General features: G+C 46.4%; 1 protein-coding gene across 1 annotated transcript in view; it reads left to right on the top strand.

The window, feature by feature from the left end:
- Positions 1-24,048, top strand: part of nsl1 (NSL1 component of MIS12 kinetochore complex) — a 49,530-nt gene that overhangs the window by 11,932 nt on the left and 13,550 nt on the right. The window contains 1 exon segment of the mRNA XM_072508794.1: positions 5,533-5,663. Within this exon segment, the coding sequence (XP_072364895.1) occupies positions 5,533-5,663 (131 nt within the window).

The raw sequence follows: 24,048 nt of genomic DNA, 5'->3' as shown, positions 1-24,048 counted from the left end.
CAGGATCTACCTATTGTCCCTTAACATTCGATGGCATTGCTGTCACTGAATCCCCAATTATCAACATACTGGGTGGCACAATGGTCTGTACTGTTGCCTCACAGCGCCAGGGACCCGCGGTCAATTCTGGCATTGGATGAATGTCTGTGTGGAGTTTGCACATTCTCCCTGTCTCTGCGTGGGTTTCCTCCGGGTGCTTTGGTTTCATCCCACAGTCCAAAGATGTGCAGGTTAGGTGGTTTGGCCATGCTAAATTGCCCCTTCGTGTCCAAAGATGTGTGGGTTAGGTTAGGGGTTATTGGGATAGGGTGGGGGAGTGGGCTTGGATGGAGCGCTCTTTCGGAGGGTCGGTGCAGACTTGATGGGCCGAATGACCTTCTGCACTGTAGGGAGTCTATGGAGGTTACTATTAACCATAATCTCAACTGGACTAGCCATATAAATACTGTGGCAGGTCACAGTCTAGGAATCCTGTGGCAAGTAACTCTTGACTCCCCGGAGCCTGTCCACAACCTACAGGAGTGTGTTGGAATACTTCCCACTTGCCTGGTTGAATGCAGCACCAACAGCACTCAAGTTTGATACCATCCAAGACAAAGCTTGATTGGTACTCCCTCCACCACCAACACAGTAGCAGCGATGTGTACCATCTGCAAGGTGCTTTGCAGGAACTCACCAAGGCTCCTTGGAGAGCAGCTTCCAAACATGCAACCATTACCATCTAGAAGGACAAAGGCAGCAGGTACATTGGAACACCACCACCTGGAAGTTCCCCTCCAAGTCACTCACCTGCTTGATTTGGAACCATATCATCGTTCAAAAGGCATCTTGACAAGCCCATGGATAAGATGGGTATAGGGGGATATGGCACAAGGAAGTGCTAGAGTTTTGGCAAAGGTTGGTATCATGACCGGTACAGGCTTATAGAACATAGAACAATACAGCGCAGTACAGGCCCTTCGGCCCACGATGTTGCACCGAAACAAAAGCCATCTAACCTACACTATGCCATTATCATCCATATGTTTATCCAATAAACTTTTAAATGCCCTCAATGTTGGCGAGTTCACTACTGTAGCAGGTAGGGCATTCCACGGCCTCACTACTCTTTGCGTAAAGAACCTACCTCTGACCTCTGTCCTATATCTATTACCCCTCAGTTTAAAGTTATGTCCCCTCGTGCCAGCCATATCCATCCGCGGGAGAAGGCTCTCACTGTCCACCCTATCCAACCCCCTGATCATTTTGTATACCTCTATTAAGTCTCCTCTTAACCTTCTTCTCTCCAACGAAAACAACCTCAAGTCCATCAGCCTTTCCTCAAGATTTTCCCTCCATACCAGGCAACATCCTGGTAAATCTCCTCTGCACCCGCTCCAAAGCCTCCACGTCCTTCCTATAATGCGGTGACCAGAACTGTACGCAATACTCCAAATGCGGCCGTACCAGAGTTCTGTACAGCTGCAACATGACCTCCCGACTCCGGAACTCAATCCCTCTACCAATAAAGGCCAGCACTCCATAGGCCTTCTTCACAACCCTATCAACCTGGGTGGCAACTTTCAGGGATCTATGTACATGGACACCTAGATCCCTCTGCTCATCCACACTTTCAAGAACTTTACCATTCGCCAAATATTCCGCATTCCTGTTATTCCTTCCAAAGTGAATCACCTCACACTTCTCTACATTAAACTCCATTTGCCACCTCTCAGCCCAGCTCTGCAGCTTATCTATATCCCTCTGTAACCTGCTACATCCTTCCACACTATCGACAACACCACCGACTTTAGTATCGTCTGCAAATTTACTCACCCACCCTTCTGCGCCTTCCTCTAGGTCATTGATAAAAATGACAAACAGCAACGGCCCCAGAACAGATCCTTGTGGTACTCCACTTGTGACTGTACTCCATTCTGAACATTTCCCATCAACCACCACCCTCTGTCTTCTTTCAGCTAGCCAATTTCTGATCCACATCTCTAAATCACCCTCAATCCCCAGCCTCCGTATTTTTTGCAATAGCCTACCGTGGGGAACCTTATCAAACGCTTTGCTGAAATCCATATACACCACATCAACTGCTCTACCCTCGTCTACCTGTTCAGTCACCTTCTCAAAGAACTCAATAAGGTTTGTGAGGCATGACCTACCCTTCACAAAGCCATGCTGACTATCCCTGATCATATTATTCCTATCTAGATGATTATAAATCTTGTCTCTTATAATCCCCTCCAAGACTTTACCCACTACAGACGTGAGGCTCACCGGTCTATAGTTGCCGGGGTTGTCTCTGCTCCCCTTTTTGAACACAGGGACCACATTTGCTGTCCTTCAGTCCTCTGGCACTATTCCTGTAGCCAATGATGACATAAAAATCAAAGCCAAAGGTCCAGCAATCTCTTCCCTGGCCTCCCAGAGAATCCTAGGATAAATCCCATCAGGTCCCGGGGACTTATCTATTTTCAGCCTGTCCAGAATTGCCAACACCTCTTCCCTACGTACCTCAATGCCATCTATTCTATTAGCCTGGGGCTCAGCATTCTCCTCCACAACATTATCTTTTTCCTGAGTGAATACTGACGAAAAATATTCATTTAGTATCTCGCCTATCTCTTCAGACTCCACACACAATTTCCCATCCCTGTCCTTGACTGGTCCTACTCTTTCCCTAGTCATTCGCTTATTCCTGACATACCTATAGAAAGCTTTTGGGTTTTCCTTGATCCTTCCTGCCAAATACTTCTCATGTCCCCTCCTTGCTCGTCTTAGCTCTCTCTTTAGATCCTTCCTCGCTACCTTGTAACTATCCATCGCCCCAACCGAAACGTCACACTTCATCTTCACATAGGCCTCCTTCTTCCTCTTAACAAGAGATTCCACTTCGTTGGTAAACCACGGTTCCCTCGCTCGACGCCTTCCTCCCTGTCTGACCGGTACATACTTATCAAGAACACGCAGTAGCTGATCCTTGAACAAGCCCCACTTATCCAGTGTGCCCAACACTTGCAGCCTACTTCTCCACCTTATCCCCCCCCAAGTCACGTCTAATGGCATCATAATTGCCCTTCCCCCAGCTATAACTCTTGCCCTGCGGTGTACACTTATCCCTTTCCATCATTAACGTAAACGTCACCGAATTGTGGTCACTGTCCCCAAAGTGCTCTCCTACCTCCAAATCCAACACCTGGCCTGGTTCATTACCCAAAACCAAATCCAACGTGGCCTTGCCTCTTGTTGGCCTGTCAACATATTGTTTCAGGAAACCCTCCTGCACACACTGTACAAAAAACGACCCATCTATTGTACTCAAACTATATCTTTTCCAGTCAATATTTGGAAAGTTAAAGTCTCCCATAATAACTACCCTGTTACTTTCGCTCATATCCAGAATCATCTTCGCCATCCTTTCCTCTACATCCCTAGAACTATTAGGAGGCCTATAAAAAAACTCCCAACAGGGTGACCTCTCCTTTCCTGTTTCTAACTTCAGCCCATACTACCTCGGCTTGGAGGGCCAAAAGAGCTGTTCCTGTGCTGTATTGTTCTTTGTTCACCGTCACTGGGTTAAAATCCCTGGACTCCCTCCCTAACAGCACTGTGGGTGTACCTACACCACGCAGACTGCAGGGGTTAAGAAGACAGTTCACCACCACCTTTTTGGGGATAGGCAGCAAATACTGACCTAGTCAGCGAAGCCCACATCCCTTGAATGTATGTTTAAAAATTAACATTATGCACGGAAGTCTTCTGTACCATTACAGTTCTATATTGAAACAAATAGTAAATGTTTCAATTTGATTGACATAGTGAACGGGTGCTACAGGCTCCGACGGTGGGAGGGGCCATCATGTCTGACTGTCCGAAGTGGAGGAAAAGCATCCACGAAGGAGCTCTTTTCTTGCTGAGAAACTGAAACCAAATATCAAAACTGAAAGGAGCGTGTGACAACCTGGGCACCCCTGTCCAACCGCCATCTGCCCCACCTTTGACAGAAACTGATGGTTGCGGATTGGTCCCCTTGGTTACCTGAAAACAGTTTTTTATGTGGTAGCAAGTAATCCTCAACTCCAAGGAACTGCCTAAGAGAAGACATATGATGTAGACTACACCTCCAGATGATAGCAACAGGATGATGTAGCACTATGCCAGCTGATTGCTCATGGCGATCTAAAAATCTCTTTCCATGCCAGTAGGCCTGGTCAGTTGCAGGAGTTGCCAGAAGTTGCTAAGTTGAGAGAAAACACCAAACTCCTAATAGGGCTCCATTCCACACTTTGTCAGGTTTACTTCCTTAGCCATTAGCTCTTGATGTTAATATTTCAACATTAACAATAAATACTGAAGAAAACTGAACATTAGATGTTAATAAACTTGCAGAGTGGACTGGTAAATGGCAAATGACCCAGCAAATATAAGTTGGTGCAGTAAATACGGAGGTCATTTGTTCATTGGAAATTAGCATCTAAATTAAAGAGCAGAGCTATCTACGGTGACCCATTCACAAATCATGCAAGTTAACAAATCAAGAAAAACACGAAAACAAAGCACAAGTTAATTACTGGAGGAAAAGAATTGAAAAGCAGAGAAGTCAAGTTTGAAAATGTGGTTAGACCACACTATAAATCCATTTTGTATTATGGTGACCTGTATTTTAAGAGGCACTGAAAGTGTTAAAAAGATGACAAAGATATCATGGGAAGGCTGAAGAGGTTGGGGCTCTTTTCCCTAGAAAATTGAAGGATGACCTTACAGAAGTCTTTAAAATTATGAAGGGGCTTGACAGGGTAGAGGTTAGAAGGCCTTTTGACTTCTAGGGAAATCCAAAATTAGACACCAAATTTATGATGGTCACTAATCCACTAAAGAATTCAGAAGGAATTTCTTTACCCCGAGAGTCGTTGTGGTGAGAGGAAGTTTGACATATATGTGAAGGGGAAAGTAACAGGACATACAGGTTAGCTATGAGGAAGTTCAGGTGGGCATAAACAGCAGAGACCACATGGGCCTAATGACCAGTTCCTGTGCAGCAAATCTCAGGTGACTGGTCTATTTACAAAGTTTACAAACGTTATGCAGCTAGTATATTTATGCGTTTGGACAGTGAAGTAACTACAAAATGAATATTAATGTCTAACGGCAGAAAATTACTAATGGAGCATAACTTCCGTTTCCTGGTTGTAATTAAATCTAATTTAGATGATTTTTGAATTGCTTTGTAAATCAAAATGTTGGGTGCCACCATAATATCCTGGATTAATTAATTTCTTCCTGGCTCTTTTAACTAATCTGAATCTGTTAATCATGCATGATTCAGTTCGGCTTCTGGAAGATCAAGAGGCCAATACTGACCCCTCTAATCTTAAAACCTCCATACTTTATCAAATTATTCAAATTTTATGCTGGGGAAAAACACACATGACTCTTGAGGTTTTTATGTAAACTGATTTTAACCAATTCCAAAAAGGCAAAATCTGGCAAATTAATAATTATATCTTTACTAAATATCCTGTATAACAATTTTATTTTTAGGTAATGACATAAGGAGTTTAGATGATGATTTGGATGAATGTATTCAAGAGACCGCCTCAAAACGTAAGCAGTTTCCAAGGAAGATTGTTGGACATTTTGCTGAGACCATGAAAGCAGCAAGGGAGTCACTAGTATGTTATCGTTTTTTTTGGTATCTTTTATTGTTTTGGAATTCAATTCTGTAATCATTTGCTAAAAGTGTTTTGACCACTATGCTTTATATATGACAGCATTTAATGCCTGTACTTGATAAATAAATTAAATTGCATATTGTTGTTGAAACAAATAATGGGCGAACAGCTTTAATTGTTTAATAGCAGGAAATCCTTTCTCTGGTTAAGCATGGGTATACCTATAAAAAGGAGGCAGTTTTCCAAAGTCAATGTTACCACTTAAACAAAACAGTTTGTCAAAGTCAGTAACAAATTGCAGTATTTGCTTCCCTATTTTGGCAGTGAAAGCCACTGTAAATACAAAGATAAAAGCAAATTACTGCAGATGCTGGAATCTCAAACAAAAATAGCAAATACTGGACAATCGCAGCAGGTCCGACAGCATCTATGGAGTGAAAAGGGGAGCTAATGTTTTGAGTCTGGATGACTCTTTGTCAAGGCTAGTCATTATAAATACATTGATTTAAGAAAAAAAATGCTAAATACTGGATGTTTGAATTTAAGAGAAAAAATAGTTTAATATTGGGGGTCTGCACCGAGGTCCCAGGTTCGATCCCGACTCTGGTTCACTGTCCGTGTAGAGTTTGCACGTTCTCCCCATGTTTGCGTGGGTGTCACCCCCACAACCCAAAGATGTGCAGGGTAGATGAATTGGCCACGCTAAATTGCCCCTTAATTGGAAAAAATGAATTGAGTGCTCTAAATTTATTTTTTTAAATATTGGGGATCTGATCGCAACTTAAATGCGAACAGGACGTTTTTGTGCATGCTCTGAAAGAGGAGCATAACTCTTGGTGCAAATCTTTATCTTCAAATCTAACATTTATTAGGCTCAAATAGTTATTTTCTGTGTTGCTGTTTTGACTTGAGCTTTCAAGTTGTCCACTATTTTTATTTAAACTTTCTTACATCACTCGCATAAAATTGCACAATATTTGACAAATCCAATTTGGTCAATTGCCATTTCATCAAGCTAAGTGAATGGAATGTGATGTTAACAATGCTATCAAGCGGCAGGAGATGCTGCAGGAGTTACTCAATAGTATCTTAGGCCCAACCATCTTCAGCTGTTTCATTAATTACCTCCTTCCATCATAAGATCAGAAATGGGCATGTTTGCTGATGATTGCAGTGTTTTGAACCATTTGCGACTCTTCAGACATTGAGGCAGTCAGTGTCCACACACAGCAAGACCTGGACAACATTCAGACTTGGGTTGATAAATGGCAAGTAACATTTTTTTGCCCCCAAGATATCTCCAAGAGAGTTTCTAACCATCTTATCTTGACAATCAATGACATTATCATCAATGAATTCCCTATCGTCAACATTCAAGGAAGTTACCATTGGCAAGAGCCATGTCAATGCTGTAGCGAGAAGAGCAGCTCAGAGGCTGGGAATTCTGTAGCGAGTAACTCGCCTAACTCCCCAAAGCCTGTCGACCATCTACAAGGTAGGAGTGTGATGGATTGTTTGCCTGGATGAGCGCAGCTTCAACAGCACTCGGGAGATTTAACACCACCCAGGACAAAGCAGCTGGTTTGATCGACACCCAATCCATGAATTTAAATATTCACCACCCTCTACCATACAGTGGCAGCAACCTGCCAAGACACCTTTGACAACACCTTCCAAACTTGTGACCTTTACCATCTAGAAGGACAAGGGCTTCAGGCACATGGGAGTATCACCACCTGTGAGTTCTCCAAACCTCACATCATCCTGATTTGGAACTACATCGGCATTCCTTATTGTCTCTGGATCAAAATCCTGGCGCTTCCTTCCTAGGCATTGTGGGTGTAATTCCACCAAATGCAGTACAGTGGTTCAAGAAGGTGGTTCACTGCTGCTTTCTTAAGGGCAGTTGGGGATAGGCAACAAATGTTGGCCTTGTCAGCAATACTCGTGTCCCATGAAAGATTTTGTTAAAGCACAAAATTTCAGCACCGTGGCAAGGATGTTGTTTGCTGCCACAGCCTTTGCTGCATCCAGTGCACTCAGCTGATTCTTGATTCACATAGCATGAGTTGACTGAAGATAACTTCTGTGATGGTGGAGGACTAGGGGAATCATCCGCTTGACTCTTCTGACTGAAGAACATTGCAAATGTTTCAGCCTAGGCTTTTGCACTCATAACGGCTCCAGCTTGTTGCGCACATTGAAATTGACCGGTACGATGTTGTGGGCATCACAGAGATGTGGCTGCAGAGTGATCAAGGCTGGGATCTAAATATGCAAGGATATGTGTCCTATCAAAAGGGGGCAGATCAGCAAAGGGGGCAGGGTTACATTGTTAGTAAGGAATGAAGTTAAATTGATAGCAAGGGGCGATATAGGATCAGAAGGCATAGAATCTCTGTGGGTAGAGTTGAGCAATCGCAAAGGTAAAAAGACCCTGATGGGAGTTATGTACAGGCATCCTAGCAGTAGTTAGGATGTGGGCAGAAAATAAATCGGGAGATTAAAAAAGGCATGTAAAAAATGGCAATGTCACAATAATCATGGGGGAACTTCAATAGGCGGGTGGACTGGGAAAATCAGGTTGGTAGCCTAAGAGATGGGTTTTTTGGAGCAGCTTGTGACCGAGCCAACGAGGGAACAGGCAATTCTGGATTTGACGATGTGTAGTGAGGCAGACTTGATAGGGAATTTAAGGTGAAGGAACCCTAAGGGAGCAGTGGCCACAATATGATTGAATTTGCCCTGCAGTTTGAGAGGGAGAAGCTGGAATCAGATGTAACATTATTACAATTACATAAAGATAACTACAAAGACATGAAGGAGGAGCTGGCCAGAGTTGATTGGAAAAAGAGCCTTGCAGGGCAGACAGTGGAACAGCGATGGCAGGAGTTTTTTTGGGTTATCCGAGAGGCACAGAAATTCATCCCAAGGAGGAGGAAATAGGGTAGCACAGTGGGTAGCGCTGTTGCTTCACAGCTCCAGGATCCCAGGTTTGATTCCCAGCTTGAGTCATTGCGGAGTCTGCACGTTCTCCCCGTGTCTGCGTGGGTTTCCTCCGGGAGTTCTGGTTTCCTCCCACAATTCACGAAGGACATGCTGTTAGGTAATTTGGACATTCTGAATTCTCCCTGTGTACCCAAACATGTGCCAGAATGTGGCAACTAGGAGCTCTTCACGGTAACTTTATTGTAGTATTAATGTAAGCATATTTATGACAGATTATTATTATAAAACATGCTAAGGGGAGGACAAGGTATCCATGGTTGAAAACGGAAGTCAAGGACAGCATAAAGGCAAAAGAAAAAGCATACAAAGTGGTAAGAATTAGTGGGAAGCCAGAGGATTGGGAACTCTTCAAAAGCGAGCAGAGGATAACTTTTTTAAAAAGCAATAAGAGGGAGGAGATGAAATGAGTGCAAGCTAGCAATATAAAAGAAGATAGGAAAGCTTTTTCAATATATAAAAAGTAAGAGAGAGGCAAAAGTAGACATTGGACCTCTGGAAAATGTGGCTGGAGAAGTAATAATAGGAAACAAAGAAATGGCAGAGAAACTGAATAGTTACTTTGCATCAGTCTTCAAGATGGAAGACACGGGGGGGATGCCAGAGCTCCAGGAGAATCCGGGGGCAGAGGTGTGTGCAGTGGCCATCACTAAGGAGAAAGTTCTGGGGAAACTGAAAGGTCTGGAGGTGGATGACTAATCTGGACCGGATGGACTACACCCCAGGGTTCTAAAGGAGATAGCTGAGGAGATTGTGGAGACATTGGTGGTGATGTTTCAGGAATCACTGGAGGCAGGAAGGGCCCCAGAGGACTGGAAAGTGGCTAATGTAACAGCGCTGTTTAAGAAGGGAGAGCGGCAGAAGACTGGAAATTATAGGCCGGTTGGCCTGACTTTGGTCATTGGTAAGATTTTAGAGTCCATTGTTAAGGATGAGATTGCAGAGTACTTGGAATTGCATGATAAAGAAGGACTGAGTCGGCACGGCTTTGTCAAAGGGAGGTCATGTCTTACAAATCTGTTAGAGTTCTTTGAAGAGGTAACAAGGAAGTTAGACAAAGGAGAACCAGTGAACGTGATTTATTTAAATTTCCAGAAGGCCTTTGACAAGGTGCGGCATTGGAGACTGTGAAATAAGTTAAGAGCCCATGGTGTTAAAGGGTAAGATCCTGGCATGGATAGAGATTTGGCTGACTGACAGAAGGCAGAGAGTGGGAATAAAAGGGTCTTTTTCAGAATGGCAGCCAGTGACTAGGGATGTGCCTCGGGGGTCTGTGCTGGACCACAACTTTTCACAATATACGTTAATGATCTGGATGAAGGAACTGAGACACTGTTGCTAAGTTTGCAGATGGTACAAGATCTGTTGAGGGACAGGTAGTATTGAGGAAGCAGGGGGGTGCGCAAAAGGATTTGGGCAGGCTAGGAGGGTGGGCAATGAAGTGGCAGATGGAATACAATGTGGAAAATTGTGAGGTTATGCACTTTGGAAGGTGGAATGGAGGCATAGACTATTTTCTAAATGGGTAAATGCTTAGGAAATCAGAAGCACATGCCCAGCGTTGGAGGAATTTTGGAAGGGCGTAGCGAGGACGGTGTCAAAGGTGGTAGGATCCAGGGTTAAACCGGGCTGGGGGCTCGCAATATTTGGGGTGGCAGAGGAGCTGGGAGTGCAGGAGGCGAAAGAGGCCGGAATTCTGGCCTTTGCGTCCCTGGTAGCCCGGCGAAGGATTCTCCTTCAGTGGAAAGATGTGAGGCCCCCAAGCGTGGAATCCTGGATCAACGTTATGGCAGGGTTCATTAAATTGGAGAGGGTGAAATTCGCCTTGAGAGGGTCGGTACAAGGGTTCTTTAGGCAGTGGCAACCGTTCTTAGACTTTCTGGCAGATTAATAGACATTGGTCAATGGCAGCAGCAGATCGGAGGGGGGGGGTTACTTTATTTTTGTTTGTTATTTACACTGAAGGGTCTGAGGGGGTGTATACACCTGTTGTGTTAAGTCGGGGTGTTAATGTTAATTTATTATTTATGTACCGGGGTGGGGGTGGGTTTGGGGGGTTGCTTTTTTTTAGATTGTGTTTTGTACTTAACCCTGTTGGGTTCTTTTTTCTTTCTCATTTTGTTATTGGGAGTCCTTGTTCACGATTCTCTTAAGCTTAACGTGCAGGTTCAGTCGGCAGTGAGGAAGACAAATGCAATGTTAGCATTCATGTCGAGAGCGCTAGAATACAAGACCAGTGATGTACGTCTGAGTCTGTATACGACGGCCCTGGTCAGACCCCAGTTGGAGTATTGTGAGCAGTTTTGGGTCCCATATCTAAGGAAGGATGTGCTGGCTTTGGAAAGGGTCCACAGGAGGTTCACAAGAATGATCCCTGGAACGAAGAGCTTGTCGTATAAGGAACGGTTGAGGACTCTAGGTCTAATCTCGTTGGAGTTTAAAAGGAGATGGGGAGGCTTCATGGAACTTGCAGGATAACTGCAAGGCCTGGATAGAGTGGACGTGGAGAGGATGTTTCCACTTGTCGGAAAAACTAGAACCAGAGGACATAATTTCAGACTAAAGGGATGATCCTTTAAAACAGAGATGAGGAGGAATTTCTTCAGCCAGAGGGTGGTGAATCTGTGCAACTCTTTGCCGCAGTGGGCTGTGGAGGCCAAATCATTTGAGTATCTTGAAGATAGGTTCTTGATTAATTAGGGGATCAGGGGTTATGGGAAGAAGGAAGGACAATGGGGATGAGAAAAATATCTGACATGATTGAATGGCGGAGCAGACTTGATGGGCCGAGTGGCCTAATTCTGCTCCTATGTCTTATGGTCTTCTCAATGTTCGAGGGTGGGGATGTCCTTGGATCGCCTCCAGTATTTGGTCCCCTAACCTTATAATGATAGAGTGAGGGATATGCCAGGATATGTGGTAGGTATACAATTTCTACTACTATTGATGGATCACAGCATCTCATCAATGTCCACTTATGAGCTGCTAGAGCTGTTCTGAATCCAAATGGGTTATTACAACAATCTGGTCACGTTATTAGCTTTTTGCAATTTATTTAAGTAACTGACTTTCAATTCAAAGCTAGCTGCTACATGGTGGGATTTGAATTTGTGTCTCCGGATTGGTAGTCCGAGCTTCTGGATTACTTGCCCAGTAACATAACCACTATGCTACTGTACCTGGAAATAGAGATTGTGAAGGACAGATAACATTAAAAGAGAAATAAGGAAAAGGCAGAAATTTTTCTTAAATCTCCAACATTAATTTTCTCCTAAACAAATGATCCGCCACATTCTAAAAGTATTAATGAACCAGGAATTTAGTACAGCAGTACTTTTTCCTTATGCACCATGTGCATTTCTGTACCCTTATTATTCTAGCCCTAATGTTTTCTGCAGTCTTAATGCAGAAACAGTGGACAAGTACAGCAAGTTAATGCTGTGTCTATTTGTGCGATCTTCAACTGCACACCCTGTTAAGATGTGAGATATCTCTGACAGCACCTTTAACTGTGTATGCGTATTGTCCAGGATTTGCTGTCAGATTTGCCCCATAGTAATGGTGTAGCCACCTAAAATGGCTGATTCACTATTAATTTGGCCAAAACCCGATTTAAAATGGCTAACCGAAAAGGCTGATGGGAAAAGCAGCCAACAGGACACAAACGGACAACTGCAGACAGAATAGCGTATTCGGCTCTGGGGACGTCGGCCCAGATCGATACTCAAGACTATTAGCAGCACATCAACCCAGACATCTGCAGTTTAATCGGCTATCCCTGGGAACAATTGCAACATATTAGCAATTGAATGCCGGGCCAGACCTGTCGGCGCCTGCAGTGCCCGAAAAATAGACAGGTGAACGACCCCCCCCCCCCCCCATCGAGGAATCGCCCCATTATTGGAGCATATCAAACCCAGTGATTGGGAACAAGTCCAATCACTTGGGCTCAGGGTCACGGTCTGCCCCGAGAGGCAGGAAGCCCCTGGGCCCTATAAAATGAGGGGCCAAGTTCAGATCGACCTTCTCTCCCTTCTTCTCCTGCTCGCAACCTTCGCAAGAACCATCGATCAGAAACCGTAAGTTTGACTCCAGCGATCGCTACCCGATAGAGACTCCTAGCCATCGACCCGTATCAGCCTTTTGAATCCCGCGGGCCAGATCCGATTCGATAAGCCATTCGTTTCCCTGACCTGGTGGGCCCTTCCTAAAGTTAAGTATTGGCCAGTAGTGGTAGGTTTCGATATAGATAGTAGGATTATTGTGTAAGCATTAATTGTATATAATAAATGACCGTTGATTTCAATCTTACTAAGCGGTGTGCTGACTTATTAATCATAACTCGAGCTTGAACCACGTGGCGGTATCAGAAAGATACCTGGCGACTCGTGAGCAAAGGTGACATAATCAGAGGTAATAAAACTAAGGCTAAAAAGAGCAACAATGGTGACTGCTGATGGCCTCACTGTTACTACCACAAAACCTGGACCTTTGTGATTAAGAACACTGCTTTTATGAGAGGAAAAACTGATGCTGTCTGATTTCTGTTTTATGTAATATTGAAAGGAAGAGTTACAAAAATATTTCTTGTGATGTGTTGTTGGCACATGGAATGCCTTATCCAAACAGTAAATAAAACAATGTGTATAGCTTTTAAAAGGAAGTGGTGAATATTTGAAAAGTTAAAACCTAAATAGGTATGTAGAAGAGTTGCAAGAAGGGAGCTCTTTCAGCGAGCTAGCTAAAGAACAATGGAACAAAGCTATTCCATGCTGTTAAGATTCTTTAGTTCCCGTTAGCTTGTATGAATGACTGAAAAGGCTGCAATCTAGACCATTGAACTATCCAACAAGTGAGCCAGTGGAGAGGGGTTATTTTGATCATTAATATTTTTATATAACTTGCTTCCGGTGGCGGCCATGGAGTGAGTGGTCGCATATTTGGCAGCTCTTGCTCATGGTGGTCTTTTTGTGGCCTTTACACCGGTTTGTTGCAGGAACTTTGTCGGAAAAAGGTACAGAAGTGAGAGCAGAAGAGAGTGACCCCTAGATTATGGAGCTGCGGTCCAGAAGTCCCCGGAAAAAAGTGAACCAGTTGGTTGAGGCAAGTGGCGCGGACAACGCACGCGGAGATGGCGGATGGGCAGGGTCAGCTCAGTGGTCGATGGACCAGTTGGTAAGCTTCTTAAATGAGAAGTTCACCCAACAGCGGAAGGAAAGTATGGAGGACCTGGACCAGGCGGTGGACTCGATTTAAGGCGGTGGTTGACCGCGTGGAGACGAGACTGGCAGCCCAGGGACAGGCGATTCAGAGGTTGGAAGAGCAGGAGGAACAGTCCACCTCGATGGCAGCAGAGATTGGGCTGATGCGTGATCAGCAGAAGTGACCACTGGAGAAAGTGAAGAACCTGGAGAACCATTCTCTTGAGGCAGAACATCCAAATCGTGGGTCTGTCGGAGGGAATCGAAGGATCGGATGCGGTGCATATGTTGAGAAGATGCTGGAGAAGCTGCTCGGGGAAGGTGCGTTTGGCCGGCCATTGGAGGTGGGTCGGGCACACAGGGTACTGATGCGCAAGCCCCAGGGGGTGAGCCGCCGAGGGCAATGGTGGTATGATTGCATCGGTTTCTGGACAAGGAACGCATCGTGAGGTGGACCAGGCAGAGGAGGCGATGCACTGGGGAAGACGTTGCGATTCGGGTGTACCAAGACCTAGGAACAGAGCTCGCAAAAAGGAGGGCGAGTGTTAATAGGGTCAAGTCGGCCCTGTACAAGAAGGGCGTAAAGTTTGGACCACTGTACCCGACTCACCTATGGGGGCCTGGTGTTGTACTTCAGCTGGGCGGAGGAGGCAGTTGTTGCTAACTTTTGCCTTAGTTTAATTTCTCTGTTTTATCACCTTTTGCTCTTGAGTCGCCAGGTATCTTTCTGATACCGCCACGTGGTTCAAGTCCGAGTAATGATCAATAATGCAATACACCGCTTAGTAAGATTTAAATCAAAGCACATTTACTATACACAGTAATCACTACTCATGTATAAATTCTACGTCTAAGCTACTTCTACGACTAACAGGCCAATACTTAACTTGGAACTGGCCCACCAGGTCAGGGAAATGAATGGCCTTTTGTTCTGGTTCTGAGCCTGCGGGATTCGAAGTTGGTACAGATTGGTAGCTAGGAGCGCCTATCTCGTAGCGAGCGTTGAAGTAAGACTTACTAGATATCAGCGATGGCTGGACCGGTCACTGTCAAGGGTTGGTTCGCGTTGCTGAGTGACCCGGTCAAGCAGAGAAGCAGAGGGCCGATTTGAACTTGGGCTTGATTCTTATAGTCCCCAGTGGCTTCCTGCCTTTCGGGGCGGACCCTGTACCTGGTTCCAAGTGATTGGACTTTGTCCCAATCACTTGGTTCGATTTTCTCCAATGCCGGAGTTCCCTGATCGATGGGCGGCCCTGAGGTGGTCATTCACCTCCCATTGTGTAGGCTTCTGCTGGCGCCAAAGAGTCTGGTTTTGCTTTATGTGTCTAAATGTTGCTCATTGTTCCCGGGGATTGCTCATAAATATGCAGATGGCTGGTGTTTTGTTATGCTGGTGGTTGCCGGTATCGATCTTGTCTGGCCTTTCCAGAGGTAAATACACACTCGACCTGTGTCCTGTTGGCTGGCTTTCCCATCAGCCTTTGCCATTCACCATTTTAAATCGGGAGTTAGCCATTCTAAATCGGGAGTTAGCCATTTTAACTGGCTGCATTCCCTCCTTGTGATCCTAACGCGAAGCGTGAAGGATCACATAACTATGTTGCTTTCCATTCCCTGACCTGGGGGGGGGACTTCCTTCATGACCCCTGCACTGACCATAGCTATGCAAAAAAAATTTTAACTAACAATTCTAAGGGCGCTATGTCAAACAGGGACATGCATTACAAAACAATAAACTGTGAACCTCTAACTATTCTTAATACACTACACTCACTTAAACATTTCATTATCCTAACTTCCTCAATCATACAACAAAATCATAGCATTTCATACACAGTCTTTCCTGGCTTGGCAGTCAAGCTCAGGATCGTACAATTTACTCATGAACAGTTCTTTACATTTCTTTATTTACAATAAACGCAAGTGAATGCACTTTATTGTAGATCGCGGGGGTTGGGGATCTGGTCGTATCCGAACATAGGGGATCTGATCCTATATACCGGGGTTCGAGCGCGGTAGGCTCTCCTTCTCCATTTCCGTAGACGCATAGTCTGCACAATGCAGCAGAGTATCGCTAATGCTAGTAATGTTTCAATTACATAGGACAGAGAGTACCAGGTTATAAACCTGGCACACCAAGATAATGTGGTGTCGCTGGTGACTGGGCTCTGGGTACTTCGGGGAAGTGAAACATTAACGGCTGGGGGGCTTGGAAGTCATGGGGTTAGCGTTCACACGCAACCAAATGTCCATAATCATGAGGGTGATCCATATGAAGGAAGTCCTCGTGGTTCTTCTCTTTCCTTTTCTTCTCTTCTCCGGTCCTGGAGCTTCTGGAGTTCTGTGGAAATAAGCATAGTGTCTGTAACTATCTTTGTTTAATATCTCGTAGGATAGTGTATCTGTCCTGTAGTGCCAATTACTCCCTTTATAATTGGTCACTATGGGTGACTCGCTCATTTTTTCCCCCCAAAAATCGAATTTTCGGACAAGACACACTTCCCAATAATGAACCAGTGCGAGCCGTGTCACAGACTGTGCAATTTACCATCCAAATGTTTCAGGATGTAAATAGCATGTGGTTGGCAACCTAAAGGGCAGCACGGTAGCATTGTGGATAGCACAATTGCTTCACAGCTCCAGGGTCCCAGGTTCGATTCCGGCTTGGGTCACTGTCTGTGCGGAGTCTGCACATCCTCCCCGTGTGTGCGTGGGTTTCCTACAGGTGCTCCAGTTTCCTCCCATAGTCCAAAGATGTGCAAGTTAGGTGGATTGGCCATGATAGATTGGCCTTAGTGTCCAAGATTGCCCTTAGTGTTGGGTGGGGTTACTGGGTTGTGGGGATAGGGTGGAGGTGTTGACCTTGGGTGGTGCTCTTTCCAAGAGCCGGTACAGACTCGATGGGCCGAATGGCCTCCTTCTGCACTGTAAATTCTATGATGATAAAGGTTACCTAAACAAAACAAAACTATGCCAAAATGAGGTGCGTATGGGCCGCAACGGGTATGATTTGGATGGAGACCATGTAGGACGGCTACCAATGCCGTATCTCTCCTACCCGAACGTAGTTGACCAGAGGGGGGGTCCCCAGGCAGGGCGGGTCCCAAGCCGTTTCTCCACTGCCTGAGCAACCGACAAGAACGGGCAAAAATGTAGTAATCGTGGTGGGGCTGCCGTAGTGGTTCTATCCTTCGAACCAGAAGGGCAGTTACGAACGGGCGTCTGGTTCCTTAACCAGTCTCTGCAGACAAGCTCTCAGAGGTTTCTGCTGAACGGGTGTCTGGCAATGGTGAGTCTCTAGGCAGGTCCTCCAGAGGTTTCGGCCGAATAGGCGTGGGGCAGTGAGAAAAAATTCTCCTGTCGGACATACACATTTAACAAACTTACAAACAACATAAAACATTCCGCAGGTTCCGTCAGAAAGGACAACACTTCTCCCAAGCGGTTCCTTTTAAAACATCATCTGGTCACCTCAGTTCTCGATTGCGAACAGGGTCGCAAAGGGGTTCTACGTTTGGGAGTCAGACCCAAGGTCGTCCTCTTCTCCCGGGTGCCAAACTCTGGAGTGTATGAGGGCTGAAAGGGCTGCATGGTGTGAGGTGGGGTCGCTCTCGTCGTTGCGGACAAGTCGGAACGAGTTATCTCGGTGCCAGTAATTGGTGTCTAGCTGTATGGGGACAAAATCGGGGTCGTCAGTGTGGTTCGGTGGTGGGGTTTATTTAGGAAAGTGATCATGAAGGGATCACTTGGATCGCAGTCTGAATCGCTGGGTGTGGGTCCGGTTGCATGGGGATAGTAGGGAGGCGTGCTGTGGCTATCGTCCGAGTCACAGTCGCTGTCTCTGCTGCTGCAGTCTGTGGGCGTTCCGGGGCGGAGTGTATATTTAGGGGGTGGAGTCGAGGTCGAGTCCGTGGCTGGGCTGGACGTGTTGGGGGATGGTAGGGTTACGTTAGCTGTGGGCGGGGTGGTGTGCTGCGTCGAGCATGATGTGTGCGTGGTTCGACTGTGTTCCATATGCCTTCAGCTGGTTTATATGAAAGCACGCAATCTTACCATTGGGGTACTTTATTTTAGAAACGGAAGGGCTTACTTTGTCCGCAATGGAATATGGACCCGAGTACTTTGGTGACAGGAATGTGCTGGGGTTATATACAGAGAGCATCACTTGCTGGCCGATATCGTACTCCGTTGCATGCACTGTCTTGTCGAAACAGGCCTTGCTCTGTTTCTTTCTGGTGCCCAATTTTACTTTGGCTGTTAGCTGAGCCGTTTTAACATTTTCCACTAATTGTTGTACTGCTTTCTCGTGTGTGAGGGCTGTCACTTCGGGGCTGGTCAAGTCCAAACCTAACAAATATTCTGTGCCTTTCATGGGGTGTCCGGTCATGAGGGTGTGTGGGGTGTAACCTGTGGAAGTAGAAATTGTGTTACGTATAAACAGCGCAAAAGGGAGGACTGAGTCCCAAGTGGTGGTGCTCTGCTGGACCATTTTTCAGAGGGTGGATTTTAGGGTCCGATTCTTGCGCTCCACGATACCACTCGACTGTGGGTGGTATGCTATGTGGAATTTTTGGGTGATGCCAAATATCGTGAGGACGTTCTGCGTGAAACTTTCCGTAAAATGGGAACCTTGGTCGGATTCAATGCTGCGGGGCAGTCCCCATCTTGTAAAGATGTGGTGGGTCAAAACCTTGGCTGTGTTTTTTGCAGTGTTTGTGCGGGCTGGGAATGCTTCCACCCATTTTGTAAATGTGTCAATTACCACAAGTACATATTTATAACCATTCCTGCAAGGGGGCAATGGTCTTATAAAATCGATCTGGAGGTTAGTCCTGGGGCCATGAATGGGTCGGGTGTGGCTGAGTTGAGCCTTTTTAGCATATCTGGGCACAGATAAGATCATTCTCTATGTAATGGTTTACATCTTCCTTTAAATCCGACCACCAACAAAGCTGCTTGAGATGGGCTGTAGTGGGACGATTCCCTGATGCCCATGACCGTCATGGAACAAGCAAATCAATTGATTCCTCTCCTGTTCAGGGACCACATAAAGGGTGTCTTTTAACACCACACCGTCATGTGTGGTTAGTGCATTTCTGAACCTCTCATAGGGAGCTGGATATTTCCCTTTTACAATCTCCCTGAGATTGCTGTCCTGCTTCTGTGGCCTCCACTAGATCCTCGATCTTTGTCTGTGAGACCTGAACTGCACTCACTGGTGCGCTTTCGGGGGGTGTCCAAAAGTAGCCATGTCTGGAACCTGCTTTAGCAGGTGTGTCGGCTTTCACATTTCCAGGGGGAGAGAGGAACGATGGTGACTGCGGACTTTGATTATCCCATAAGTCTTGTTCTGGGCTCTTTGTAAAATATGACGGAGCAATGGGGCTGAGTGGAGGGGTTTTCCGTCTGCGGAAACAAATCCTCTTGCTTTCCACGGGCAGAAATTCCGTACGGCTGTTGCAGACATAGAGGCTGTCCGAGTATATGTCTGCTGGGCTGGGGAAGGAATCTGGGTGTTCAACTATATATGCGATGGCCGCAAGCTCTGCTGCCTGCGCGCCTGTGTCCGGGTAGTTTTAGCGATATTTCCTCAAGGGCACGTCCCTGCGCGTCCTCGACGTAGATACTGCAACCTGTTATGCGCTTCCCATCCAAGACTGTGGAAGATCCATCCACATAGATCTTTATGGGCTCACACGTGTCCGTGTGCTGGGGGCTCTGGGTTGAACTACCTATCTTTCTGGGGGGTGTTTTAGCAATAAGGGGGCCTGTGTTGTGGTGGGGAGAGATAATCTCGCGTTCATGGGGGGGTTCCGGGGTACTGTAAGTTGTTGGCTAAATAGGTGTGTGTCTTTGTCCTTTTAACAGTGATGTCCCGTCCCTGCAAAAGAAGGGTCCATCTAGCTGCTCTTATTTGACTGACGGTACCGTCCTTGAGTCGTCCGTCCAGTAAAAGTTGGGTGGGGGTGTATTCGGTGAGAATTGTGATGGGGTTCAGTCCGGTAATATATGGAAAATACTGGACTGCCCAGAATACTTCTATAAGACCATAAGACATAGGAGCGGAAGTAAGGCCATTCGGCCCATCGAGTCCACTCCACCATTCAATCATGGCTGATTTCAACTCCATTTACCCGCTCTCTCTCCATAGCCCTTAATTCCTCGAGAAATCAAGAATTTATCAACTTCTATACTGCGAGCAGGTGCCTCTCACAGGCTGAAAATCCCTGCTCCGCAGCATCTAAAACTCTGGAGGCGAAAGCTACGGGCCTTAACTGATCGTGCCTTTCCTGGAGGAGCACGGCTGAAGGGGTGCGGTCTGTGGTCGCTACCTCTATGGCGTAAGGGGAAAGCGGGTCTGGAACTTGTAGTGCGGGGGCTGCTATGAGTGCCTGTTTTAAAGAGTCCACAGCATCCGTATGCTGCGGGAGCCATTCCCAGGGGGCTCCCTTCTTTAGGAAGTCTGAGAGGAGTGCTGCCTTGCTGGCGAAACCGTCAATGTGGTTTCGGCAGTAGCCAACCAGTCCTAAAAACGACCGGAGGGCTGAAACGTTCTGGGGAAGGGGCAATTTAGCAATCGAGTCAATCCTTTTATGCTCGATCTCGCGTTTACCGTGCGTGATAATTGTTCCCAAATATATCACTTTTTCTTCCAAAATCTGGGCCTTTTTGGGGTTGACTTTACAACCAATTGAGTGCAAGAGTTCGGACAGAAGCTCAATGTGCTTTCCTTGGTGTCTGGCTGCAGTAGTAGGTCGTCTACGTACTGAACCAGACATTCGGGGCGAGAAAATTTGGCTAAGCCATTTGCCAGCTGTCGGTGGAAAATGGAGGGGGAGTTGTGGATGCCTTGTGGCAGGCATGTGCTTTAAAGGTGAAGGCAAATTTGTACTGGCACGCCTTTGCCAATGGAATGGACCAGAATCCATTACTGATGTCCAAAACCGTAAAGAATCGGGAATTGAGTCCCAGCTTGAGCATGATCTCAGGACTTGTTGTTACTGTGGGGGCTGCTGCGGGGGTGACTTTGTTGAGTTCCCGGTAATCGATGGTCAGTTGCCATGATCCATCGGGCTTTCTCACTGGCCAAATCGGGGCATTATTTGTGGAGGCTACTGATCGAAGTACGCCCTGCTCTAATAAGCTTTCTACTACCTTTGAGATTTCTCCCTCTGCCTCTTGGGGAAATCCATATTGTTTTTGGGGTCTAGGGTCAGGTCCTGTTACTTGTACGGAGCCAGTCATCCGTCCACAGTCGTGCTTGTGGGTCGCGAATGCTTCCCTGTTCTTTTGCAGAACCGCCCTAACCTGCTTGTCCGTACTAAGCATGGTCGGGTTGAACCAGAATTCGCCTACTGCGCTAATTTTGTTCGCATACCCTCCTATGTTGAACGTTGCGGGGGCTCTTGTGGATTTTGTCATCTTCCAGACACACTGGTTGATTGGATCGAATGAAAGATTGAACCAAAATTCGGCTACTGCGCTAATTATGTTCGCATCCTCTCCTATGTTGAGTGTTGCGGATTTTGCCATCTTCCAGACACACTGGTTGGCTGGATCGAATGAAAAATTATGGGAATTCATGAAATCTATTCCCAGAATGTGTTCTGCTGTGTGGGGCAGGTCAACTAAAACTACGGGGTGCTTGGTGGTGATGGTACCGATTTGAATGGGAACAGGGGCTGTGATGTGTCCCTGCTGTGAGTGGCCTGTAAGGCTGCTGAGGGTGATAGTGGCTGTAGTGGGCCACGTGTCTTTTTGAAATAAGGTAGAGGAATTTATTGTGGTGCGGGACACTCCTGTGTCCCAGAGAAATTCGATGGGCTGTCCCCGAATTGTTGCTGCAACTACCGGCCGTCTGGACCTATCCCAAAGGGTGTCGCAGACCCAACTGGGGGTGCCCATACACCGTTAGTCCGTTCTGGTCTGAACAGGCACTAACGCTATGAAGGGGCTCTTGTCTTTTTCTTAATCAGAGTGCCCATCTGCTGGGCTCTCTGTGGCTTTTTAGGGGCATTGCACTCTCTGGCGAAGTATCCCAACTGTCCGCAATTGTAACACTCCTGTGACTTGGGTGGGGGGCTGTTCTTTCCCTCATTCACCCATGGTGTGTTGTCTTTACTGCCTGCATATCTGCGGCGGCCTGCTTTTCCTCAGTATTCTTAACTGAAGGTTTACTTTGAACAGATTGCTCCCAAGCACGGGACAATCTTTTCACTACCCACGTCTCTTTATGGGCCTCCTCTGAGGGATCATAACTCGTGCAGGCTTTCTGTCCTGTTTCTGTGGCATGGGAGATAAGGGTGCGGGTCCATTTGGCCATGTTGTCTGGGGACAAATGGGCACAGTCTAAGTCTCCAAAGACTGCTGCCGAGTGATTCCACAGGCGTCCAGCAAACGCTGTGGGGCGCTTGGATTTCTTTTGCCTACATTTGTTGAGGCCATCTACGGGGTCACCCCGGTTATACCCGATCGCATCCAGGAGCGCGGTATGCATTTCTGCAAGGGTGCCTCTCCCTACGTTCTGTGGGTCGAGAAGGGCTGCTGCTACCGACGGGTGAGCTTTACATGCCCTCGCTCATCCAGGCTGTACATGGTCGCCTGATGTTTAACTGGCAAAGAAATGGTGGGGGTCTGAGGTGGGGAGGAACGGTGTGATCTTATCGCACGCGTCCCGTAATTGGGTCACTGTTAAGGGGGTGGAATATAGAAATTCCGCATCGTCTGATGTGGCTGTGCGGTGGGTGGTTACTGGGTTCATTGGAGCTTGAACTATCTGCTGTGTGGGGGGTTGGGGCGCTTTTCGCTTTTGTGGCTTTCCCTGCGCACATGTTCCCTGAACATATCTCTGCGCTTTTTTGTTCAATTCTCCCCAATCAGGGCCGTCTTCCTGATCTAATCTTTCCCCAAAGGTTTTCTGAAAACCTTTTTGAACGGAAAGCAGTGATTGCAGCTCTGCAATCTGCTTCCGGCACTTTGCGTGGTCTAATGTGCTTTGTCTTTGTTCTGTGGTGGCAGCATGGCGTGCTCTCACTGCTGTCTTGAGGTCACTACACTGTTTTTGCAATGCCTCTACCTGTTTTTCCGTTTCTTCTCGTACCAGGACTGCACGTTGCGTGTCCTGATAGGCCTTTTCGTATTGAGACTGGAAGCTGCTTGGGTGCGCCAGACAAGACTGGTGAGCCCTTTTGGCGTCATCCACCTCTACATCTTTTGCTGCCAATTTCCTTCTCCAGTCTAAATTCTCCTTTTCTACCTCGCTTACATCGACCTTACTCATTCGATGTATGCCCTCAACTTCTTTCCGGAGCGTCCTAAAGACCTCCTCTGTGCCTCGCAATTGTGCCAAGCAGGACACGATTGCAATCGGCTTGCGAGCTTTCCCTAAGCTCTTTTTGTGGATCTCGCTCAGGTTCTCCCACCAAATATGTCCTATACTCCCGGGACCTGATTCCTTGTTATCACAGAATTCATTCCAAAGGGGCCATCCTTTCCTTTTGAGATATTTCCTGATCTCTTCCTCCCAAATGGGACATTGTCCCACTCTATTGCTGCTGGTCGCTGCGACCGCAAATTCCTCCGGATTCATGAGGCGCTGCATTGCCTGTATTGCCATCTTTCCTATCCGAATGCTTCTTTTAAATTTGGAACAGGGGAGCTAAGGCGGTGCTGTAAATACGGGTACGGCTTTCGCTACTTTCCGATATACAAACTTCCGACAATTTTGACGCAACAAAAATCTATCAGTTTTACCTTACAGCCCTGTTAGTTACGCATGCATACACACACTTCCGAATTATGACTATTGATCAGAATGCTTGAACATTTGTGGTTTTCTGTTTCCAATTGGATCACTAATTCAAATGCTTGGGTTCTCCCGGAGTGGTTTTCCACTTCTAGATCGGGTCCCGGCGGAGTCGCCAAATAATGTTGCTAACTTTTGCCTTAGTTTAATTGCTCTGTTTTATCACCTTTTGCACTTGAGTCGCCAGGTATCTTTCTGATACCGCCACGTGGTTCAAGTCCGAGTAATGATCAATAATCCAATACACCGCTTAGTAAGATTTAAATCAAAGCACATTTATTATACACAGTAATCACTACTCATGTATAAATTCTACGTCTAAGCTACTTCTACGACTAACAGGCCAATACTTAACTTGGAACTGGCCCACCAG

Source organism: Scyliorhinus torazame, chromosome 1, assembly GCF_047496885.1.
Source record: "Scyliorhinus torazame isolate Kashiwa2021f chromosome 1, sScyTor2.1, whole genome shotgun sequence".
NCBI lineage: Eukaryota > Metazoa > Chordata > Chondrichthyes > Carcharhiniformes > Scyliorhinidae > Scyliorhinus > Scyliorhinus torazame.
This window is presented reverse-complemented; position numbering and strand designations above follow the sequence as displayed.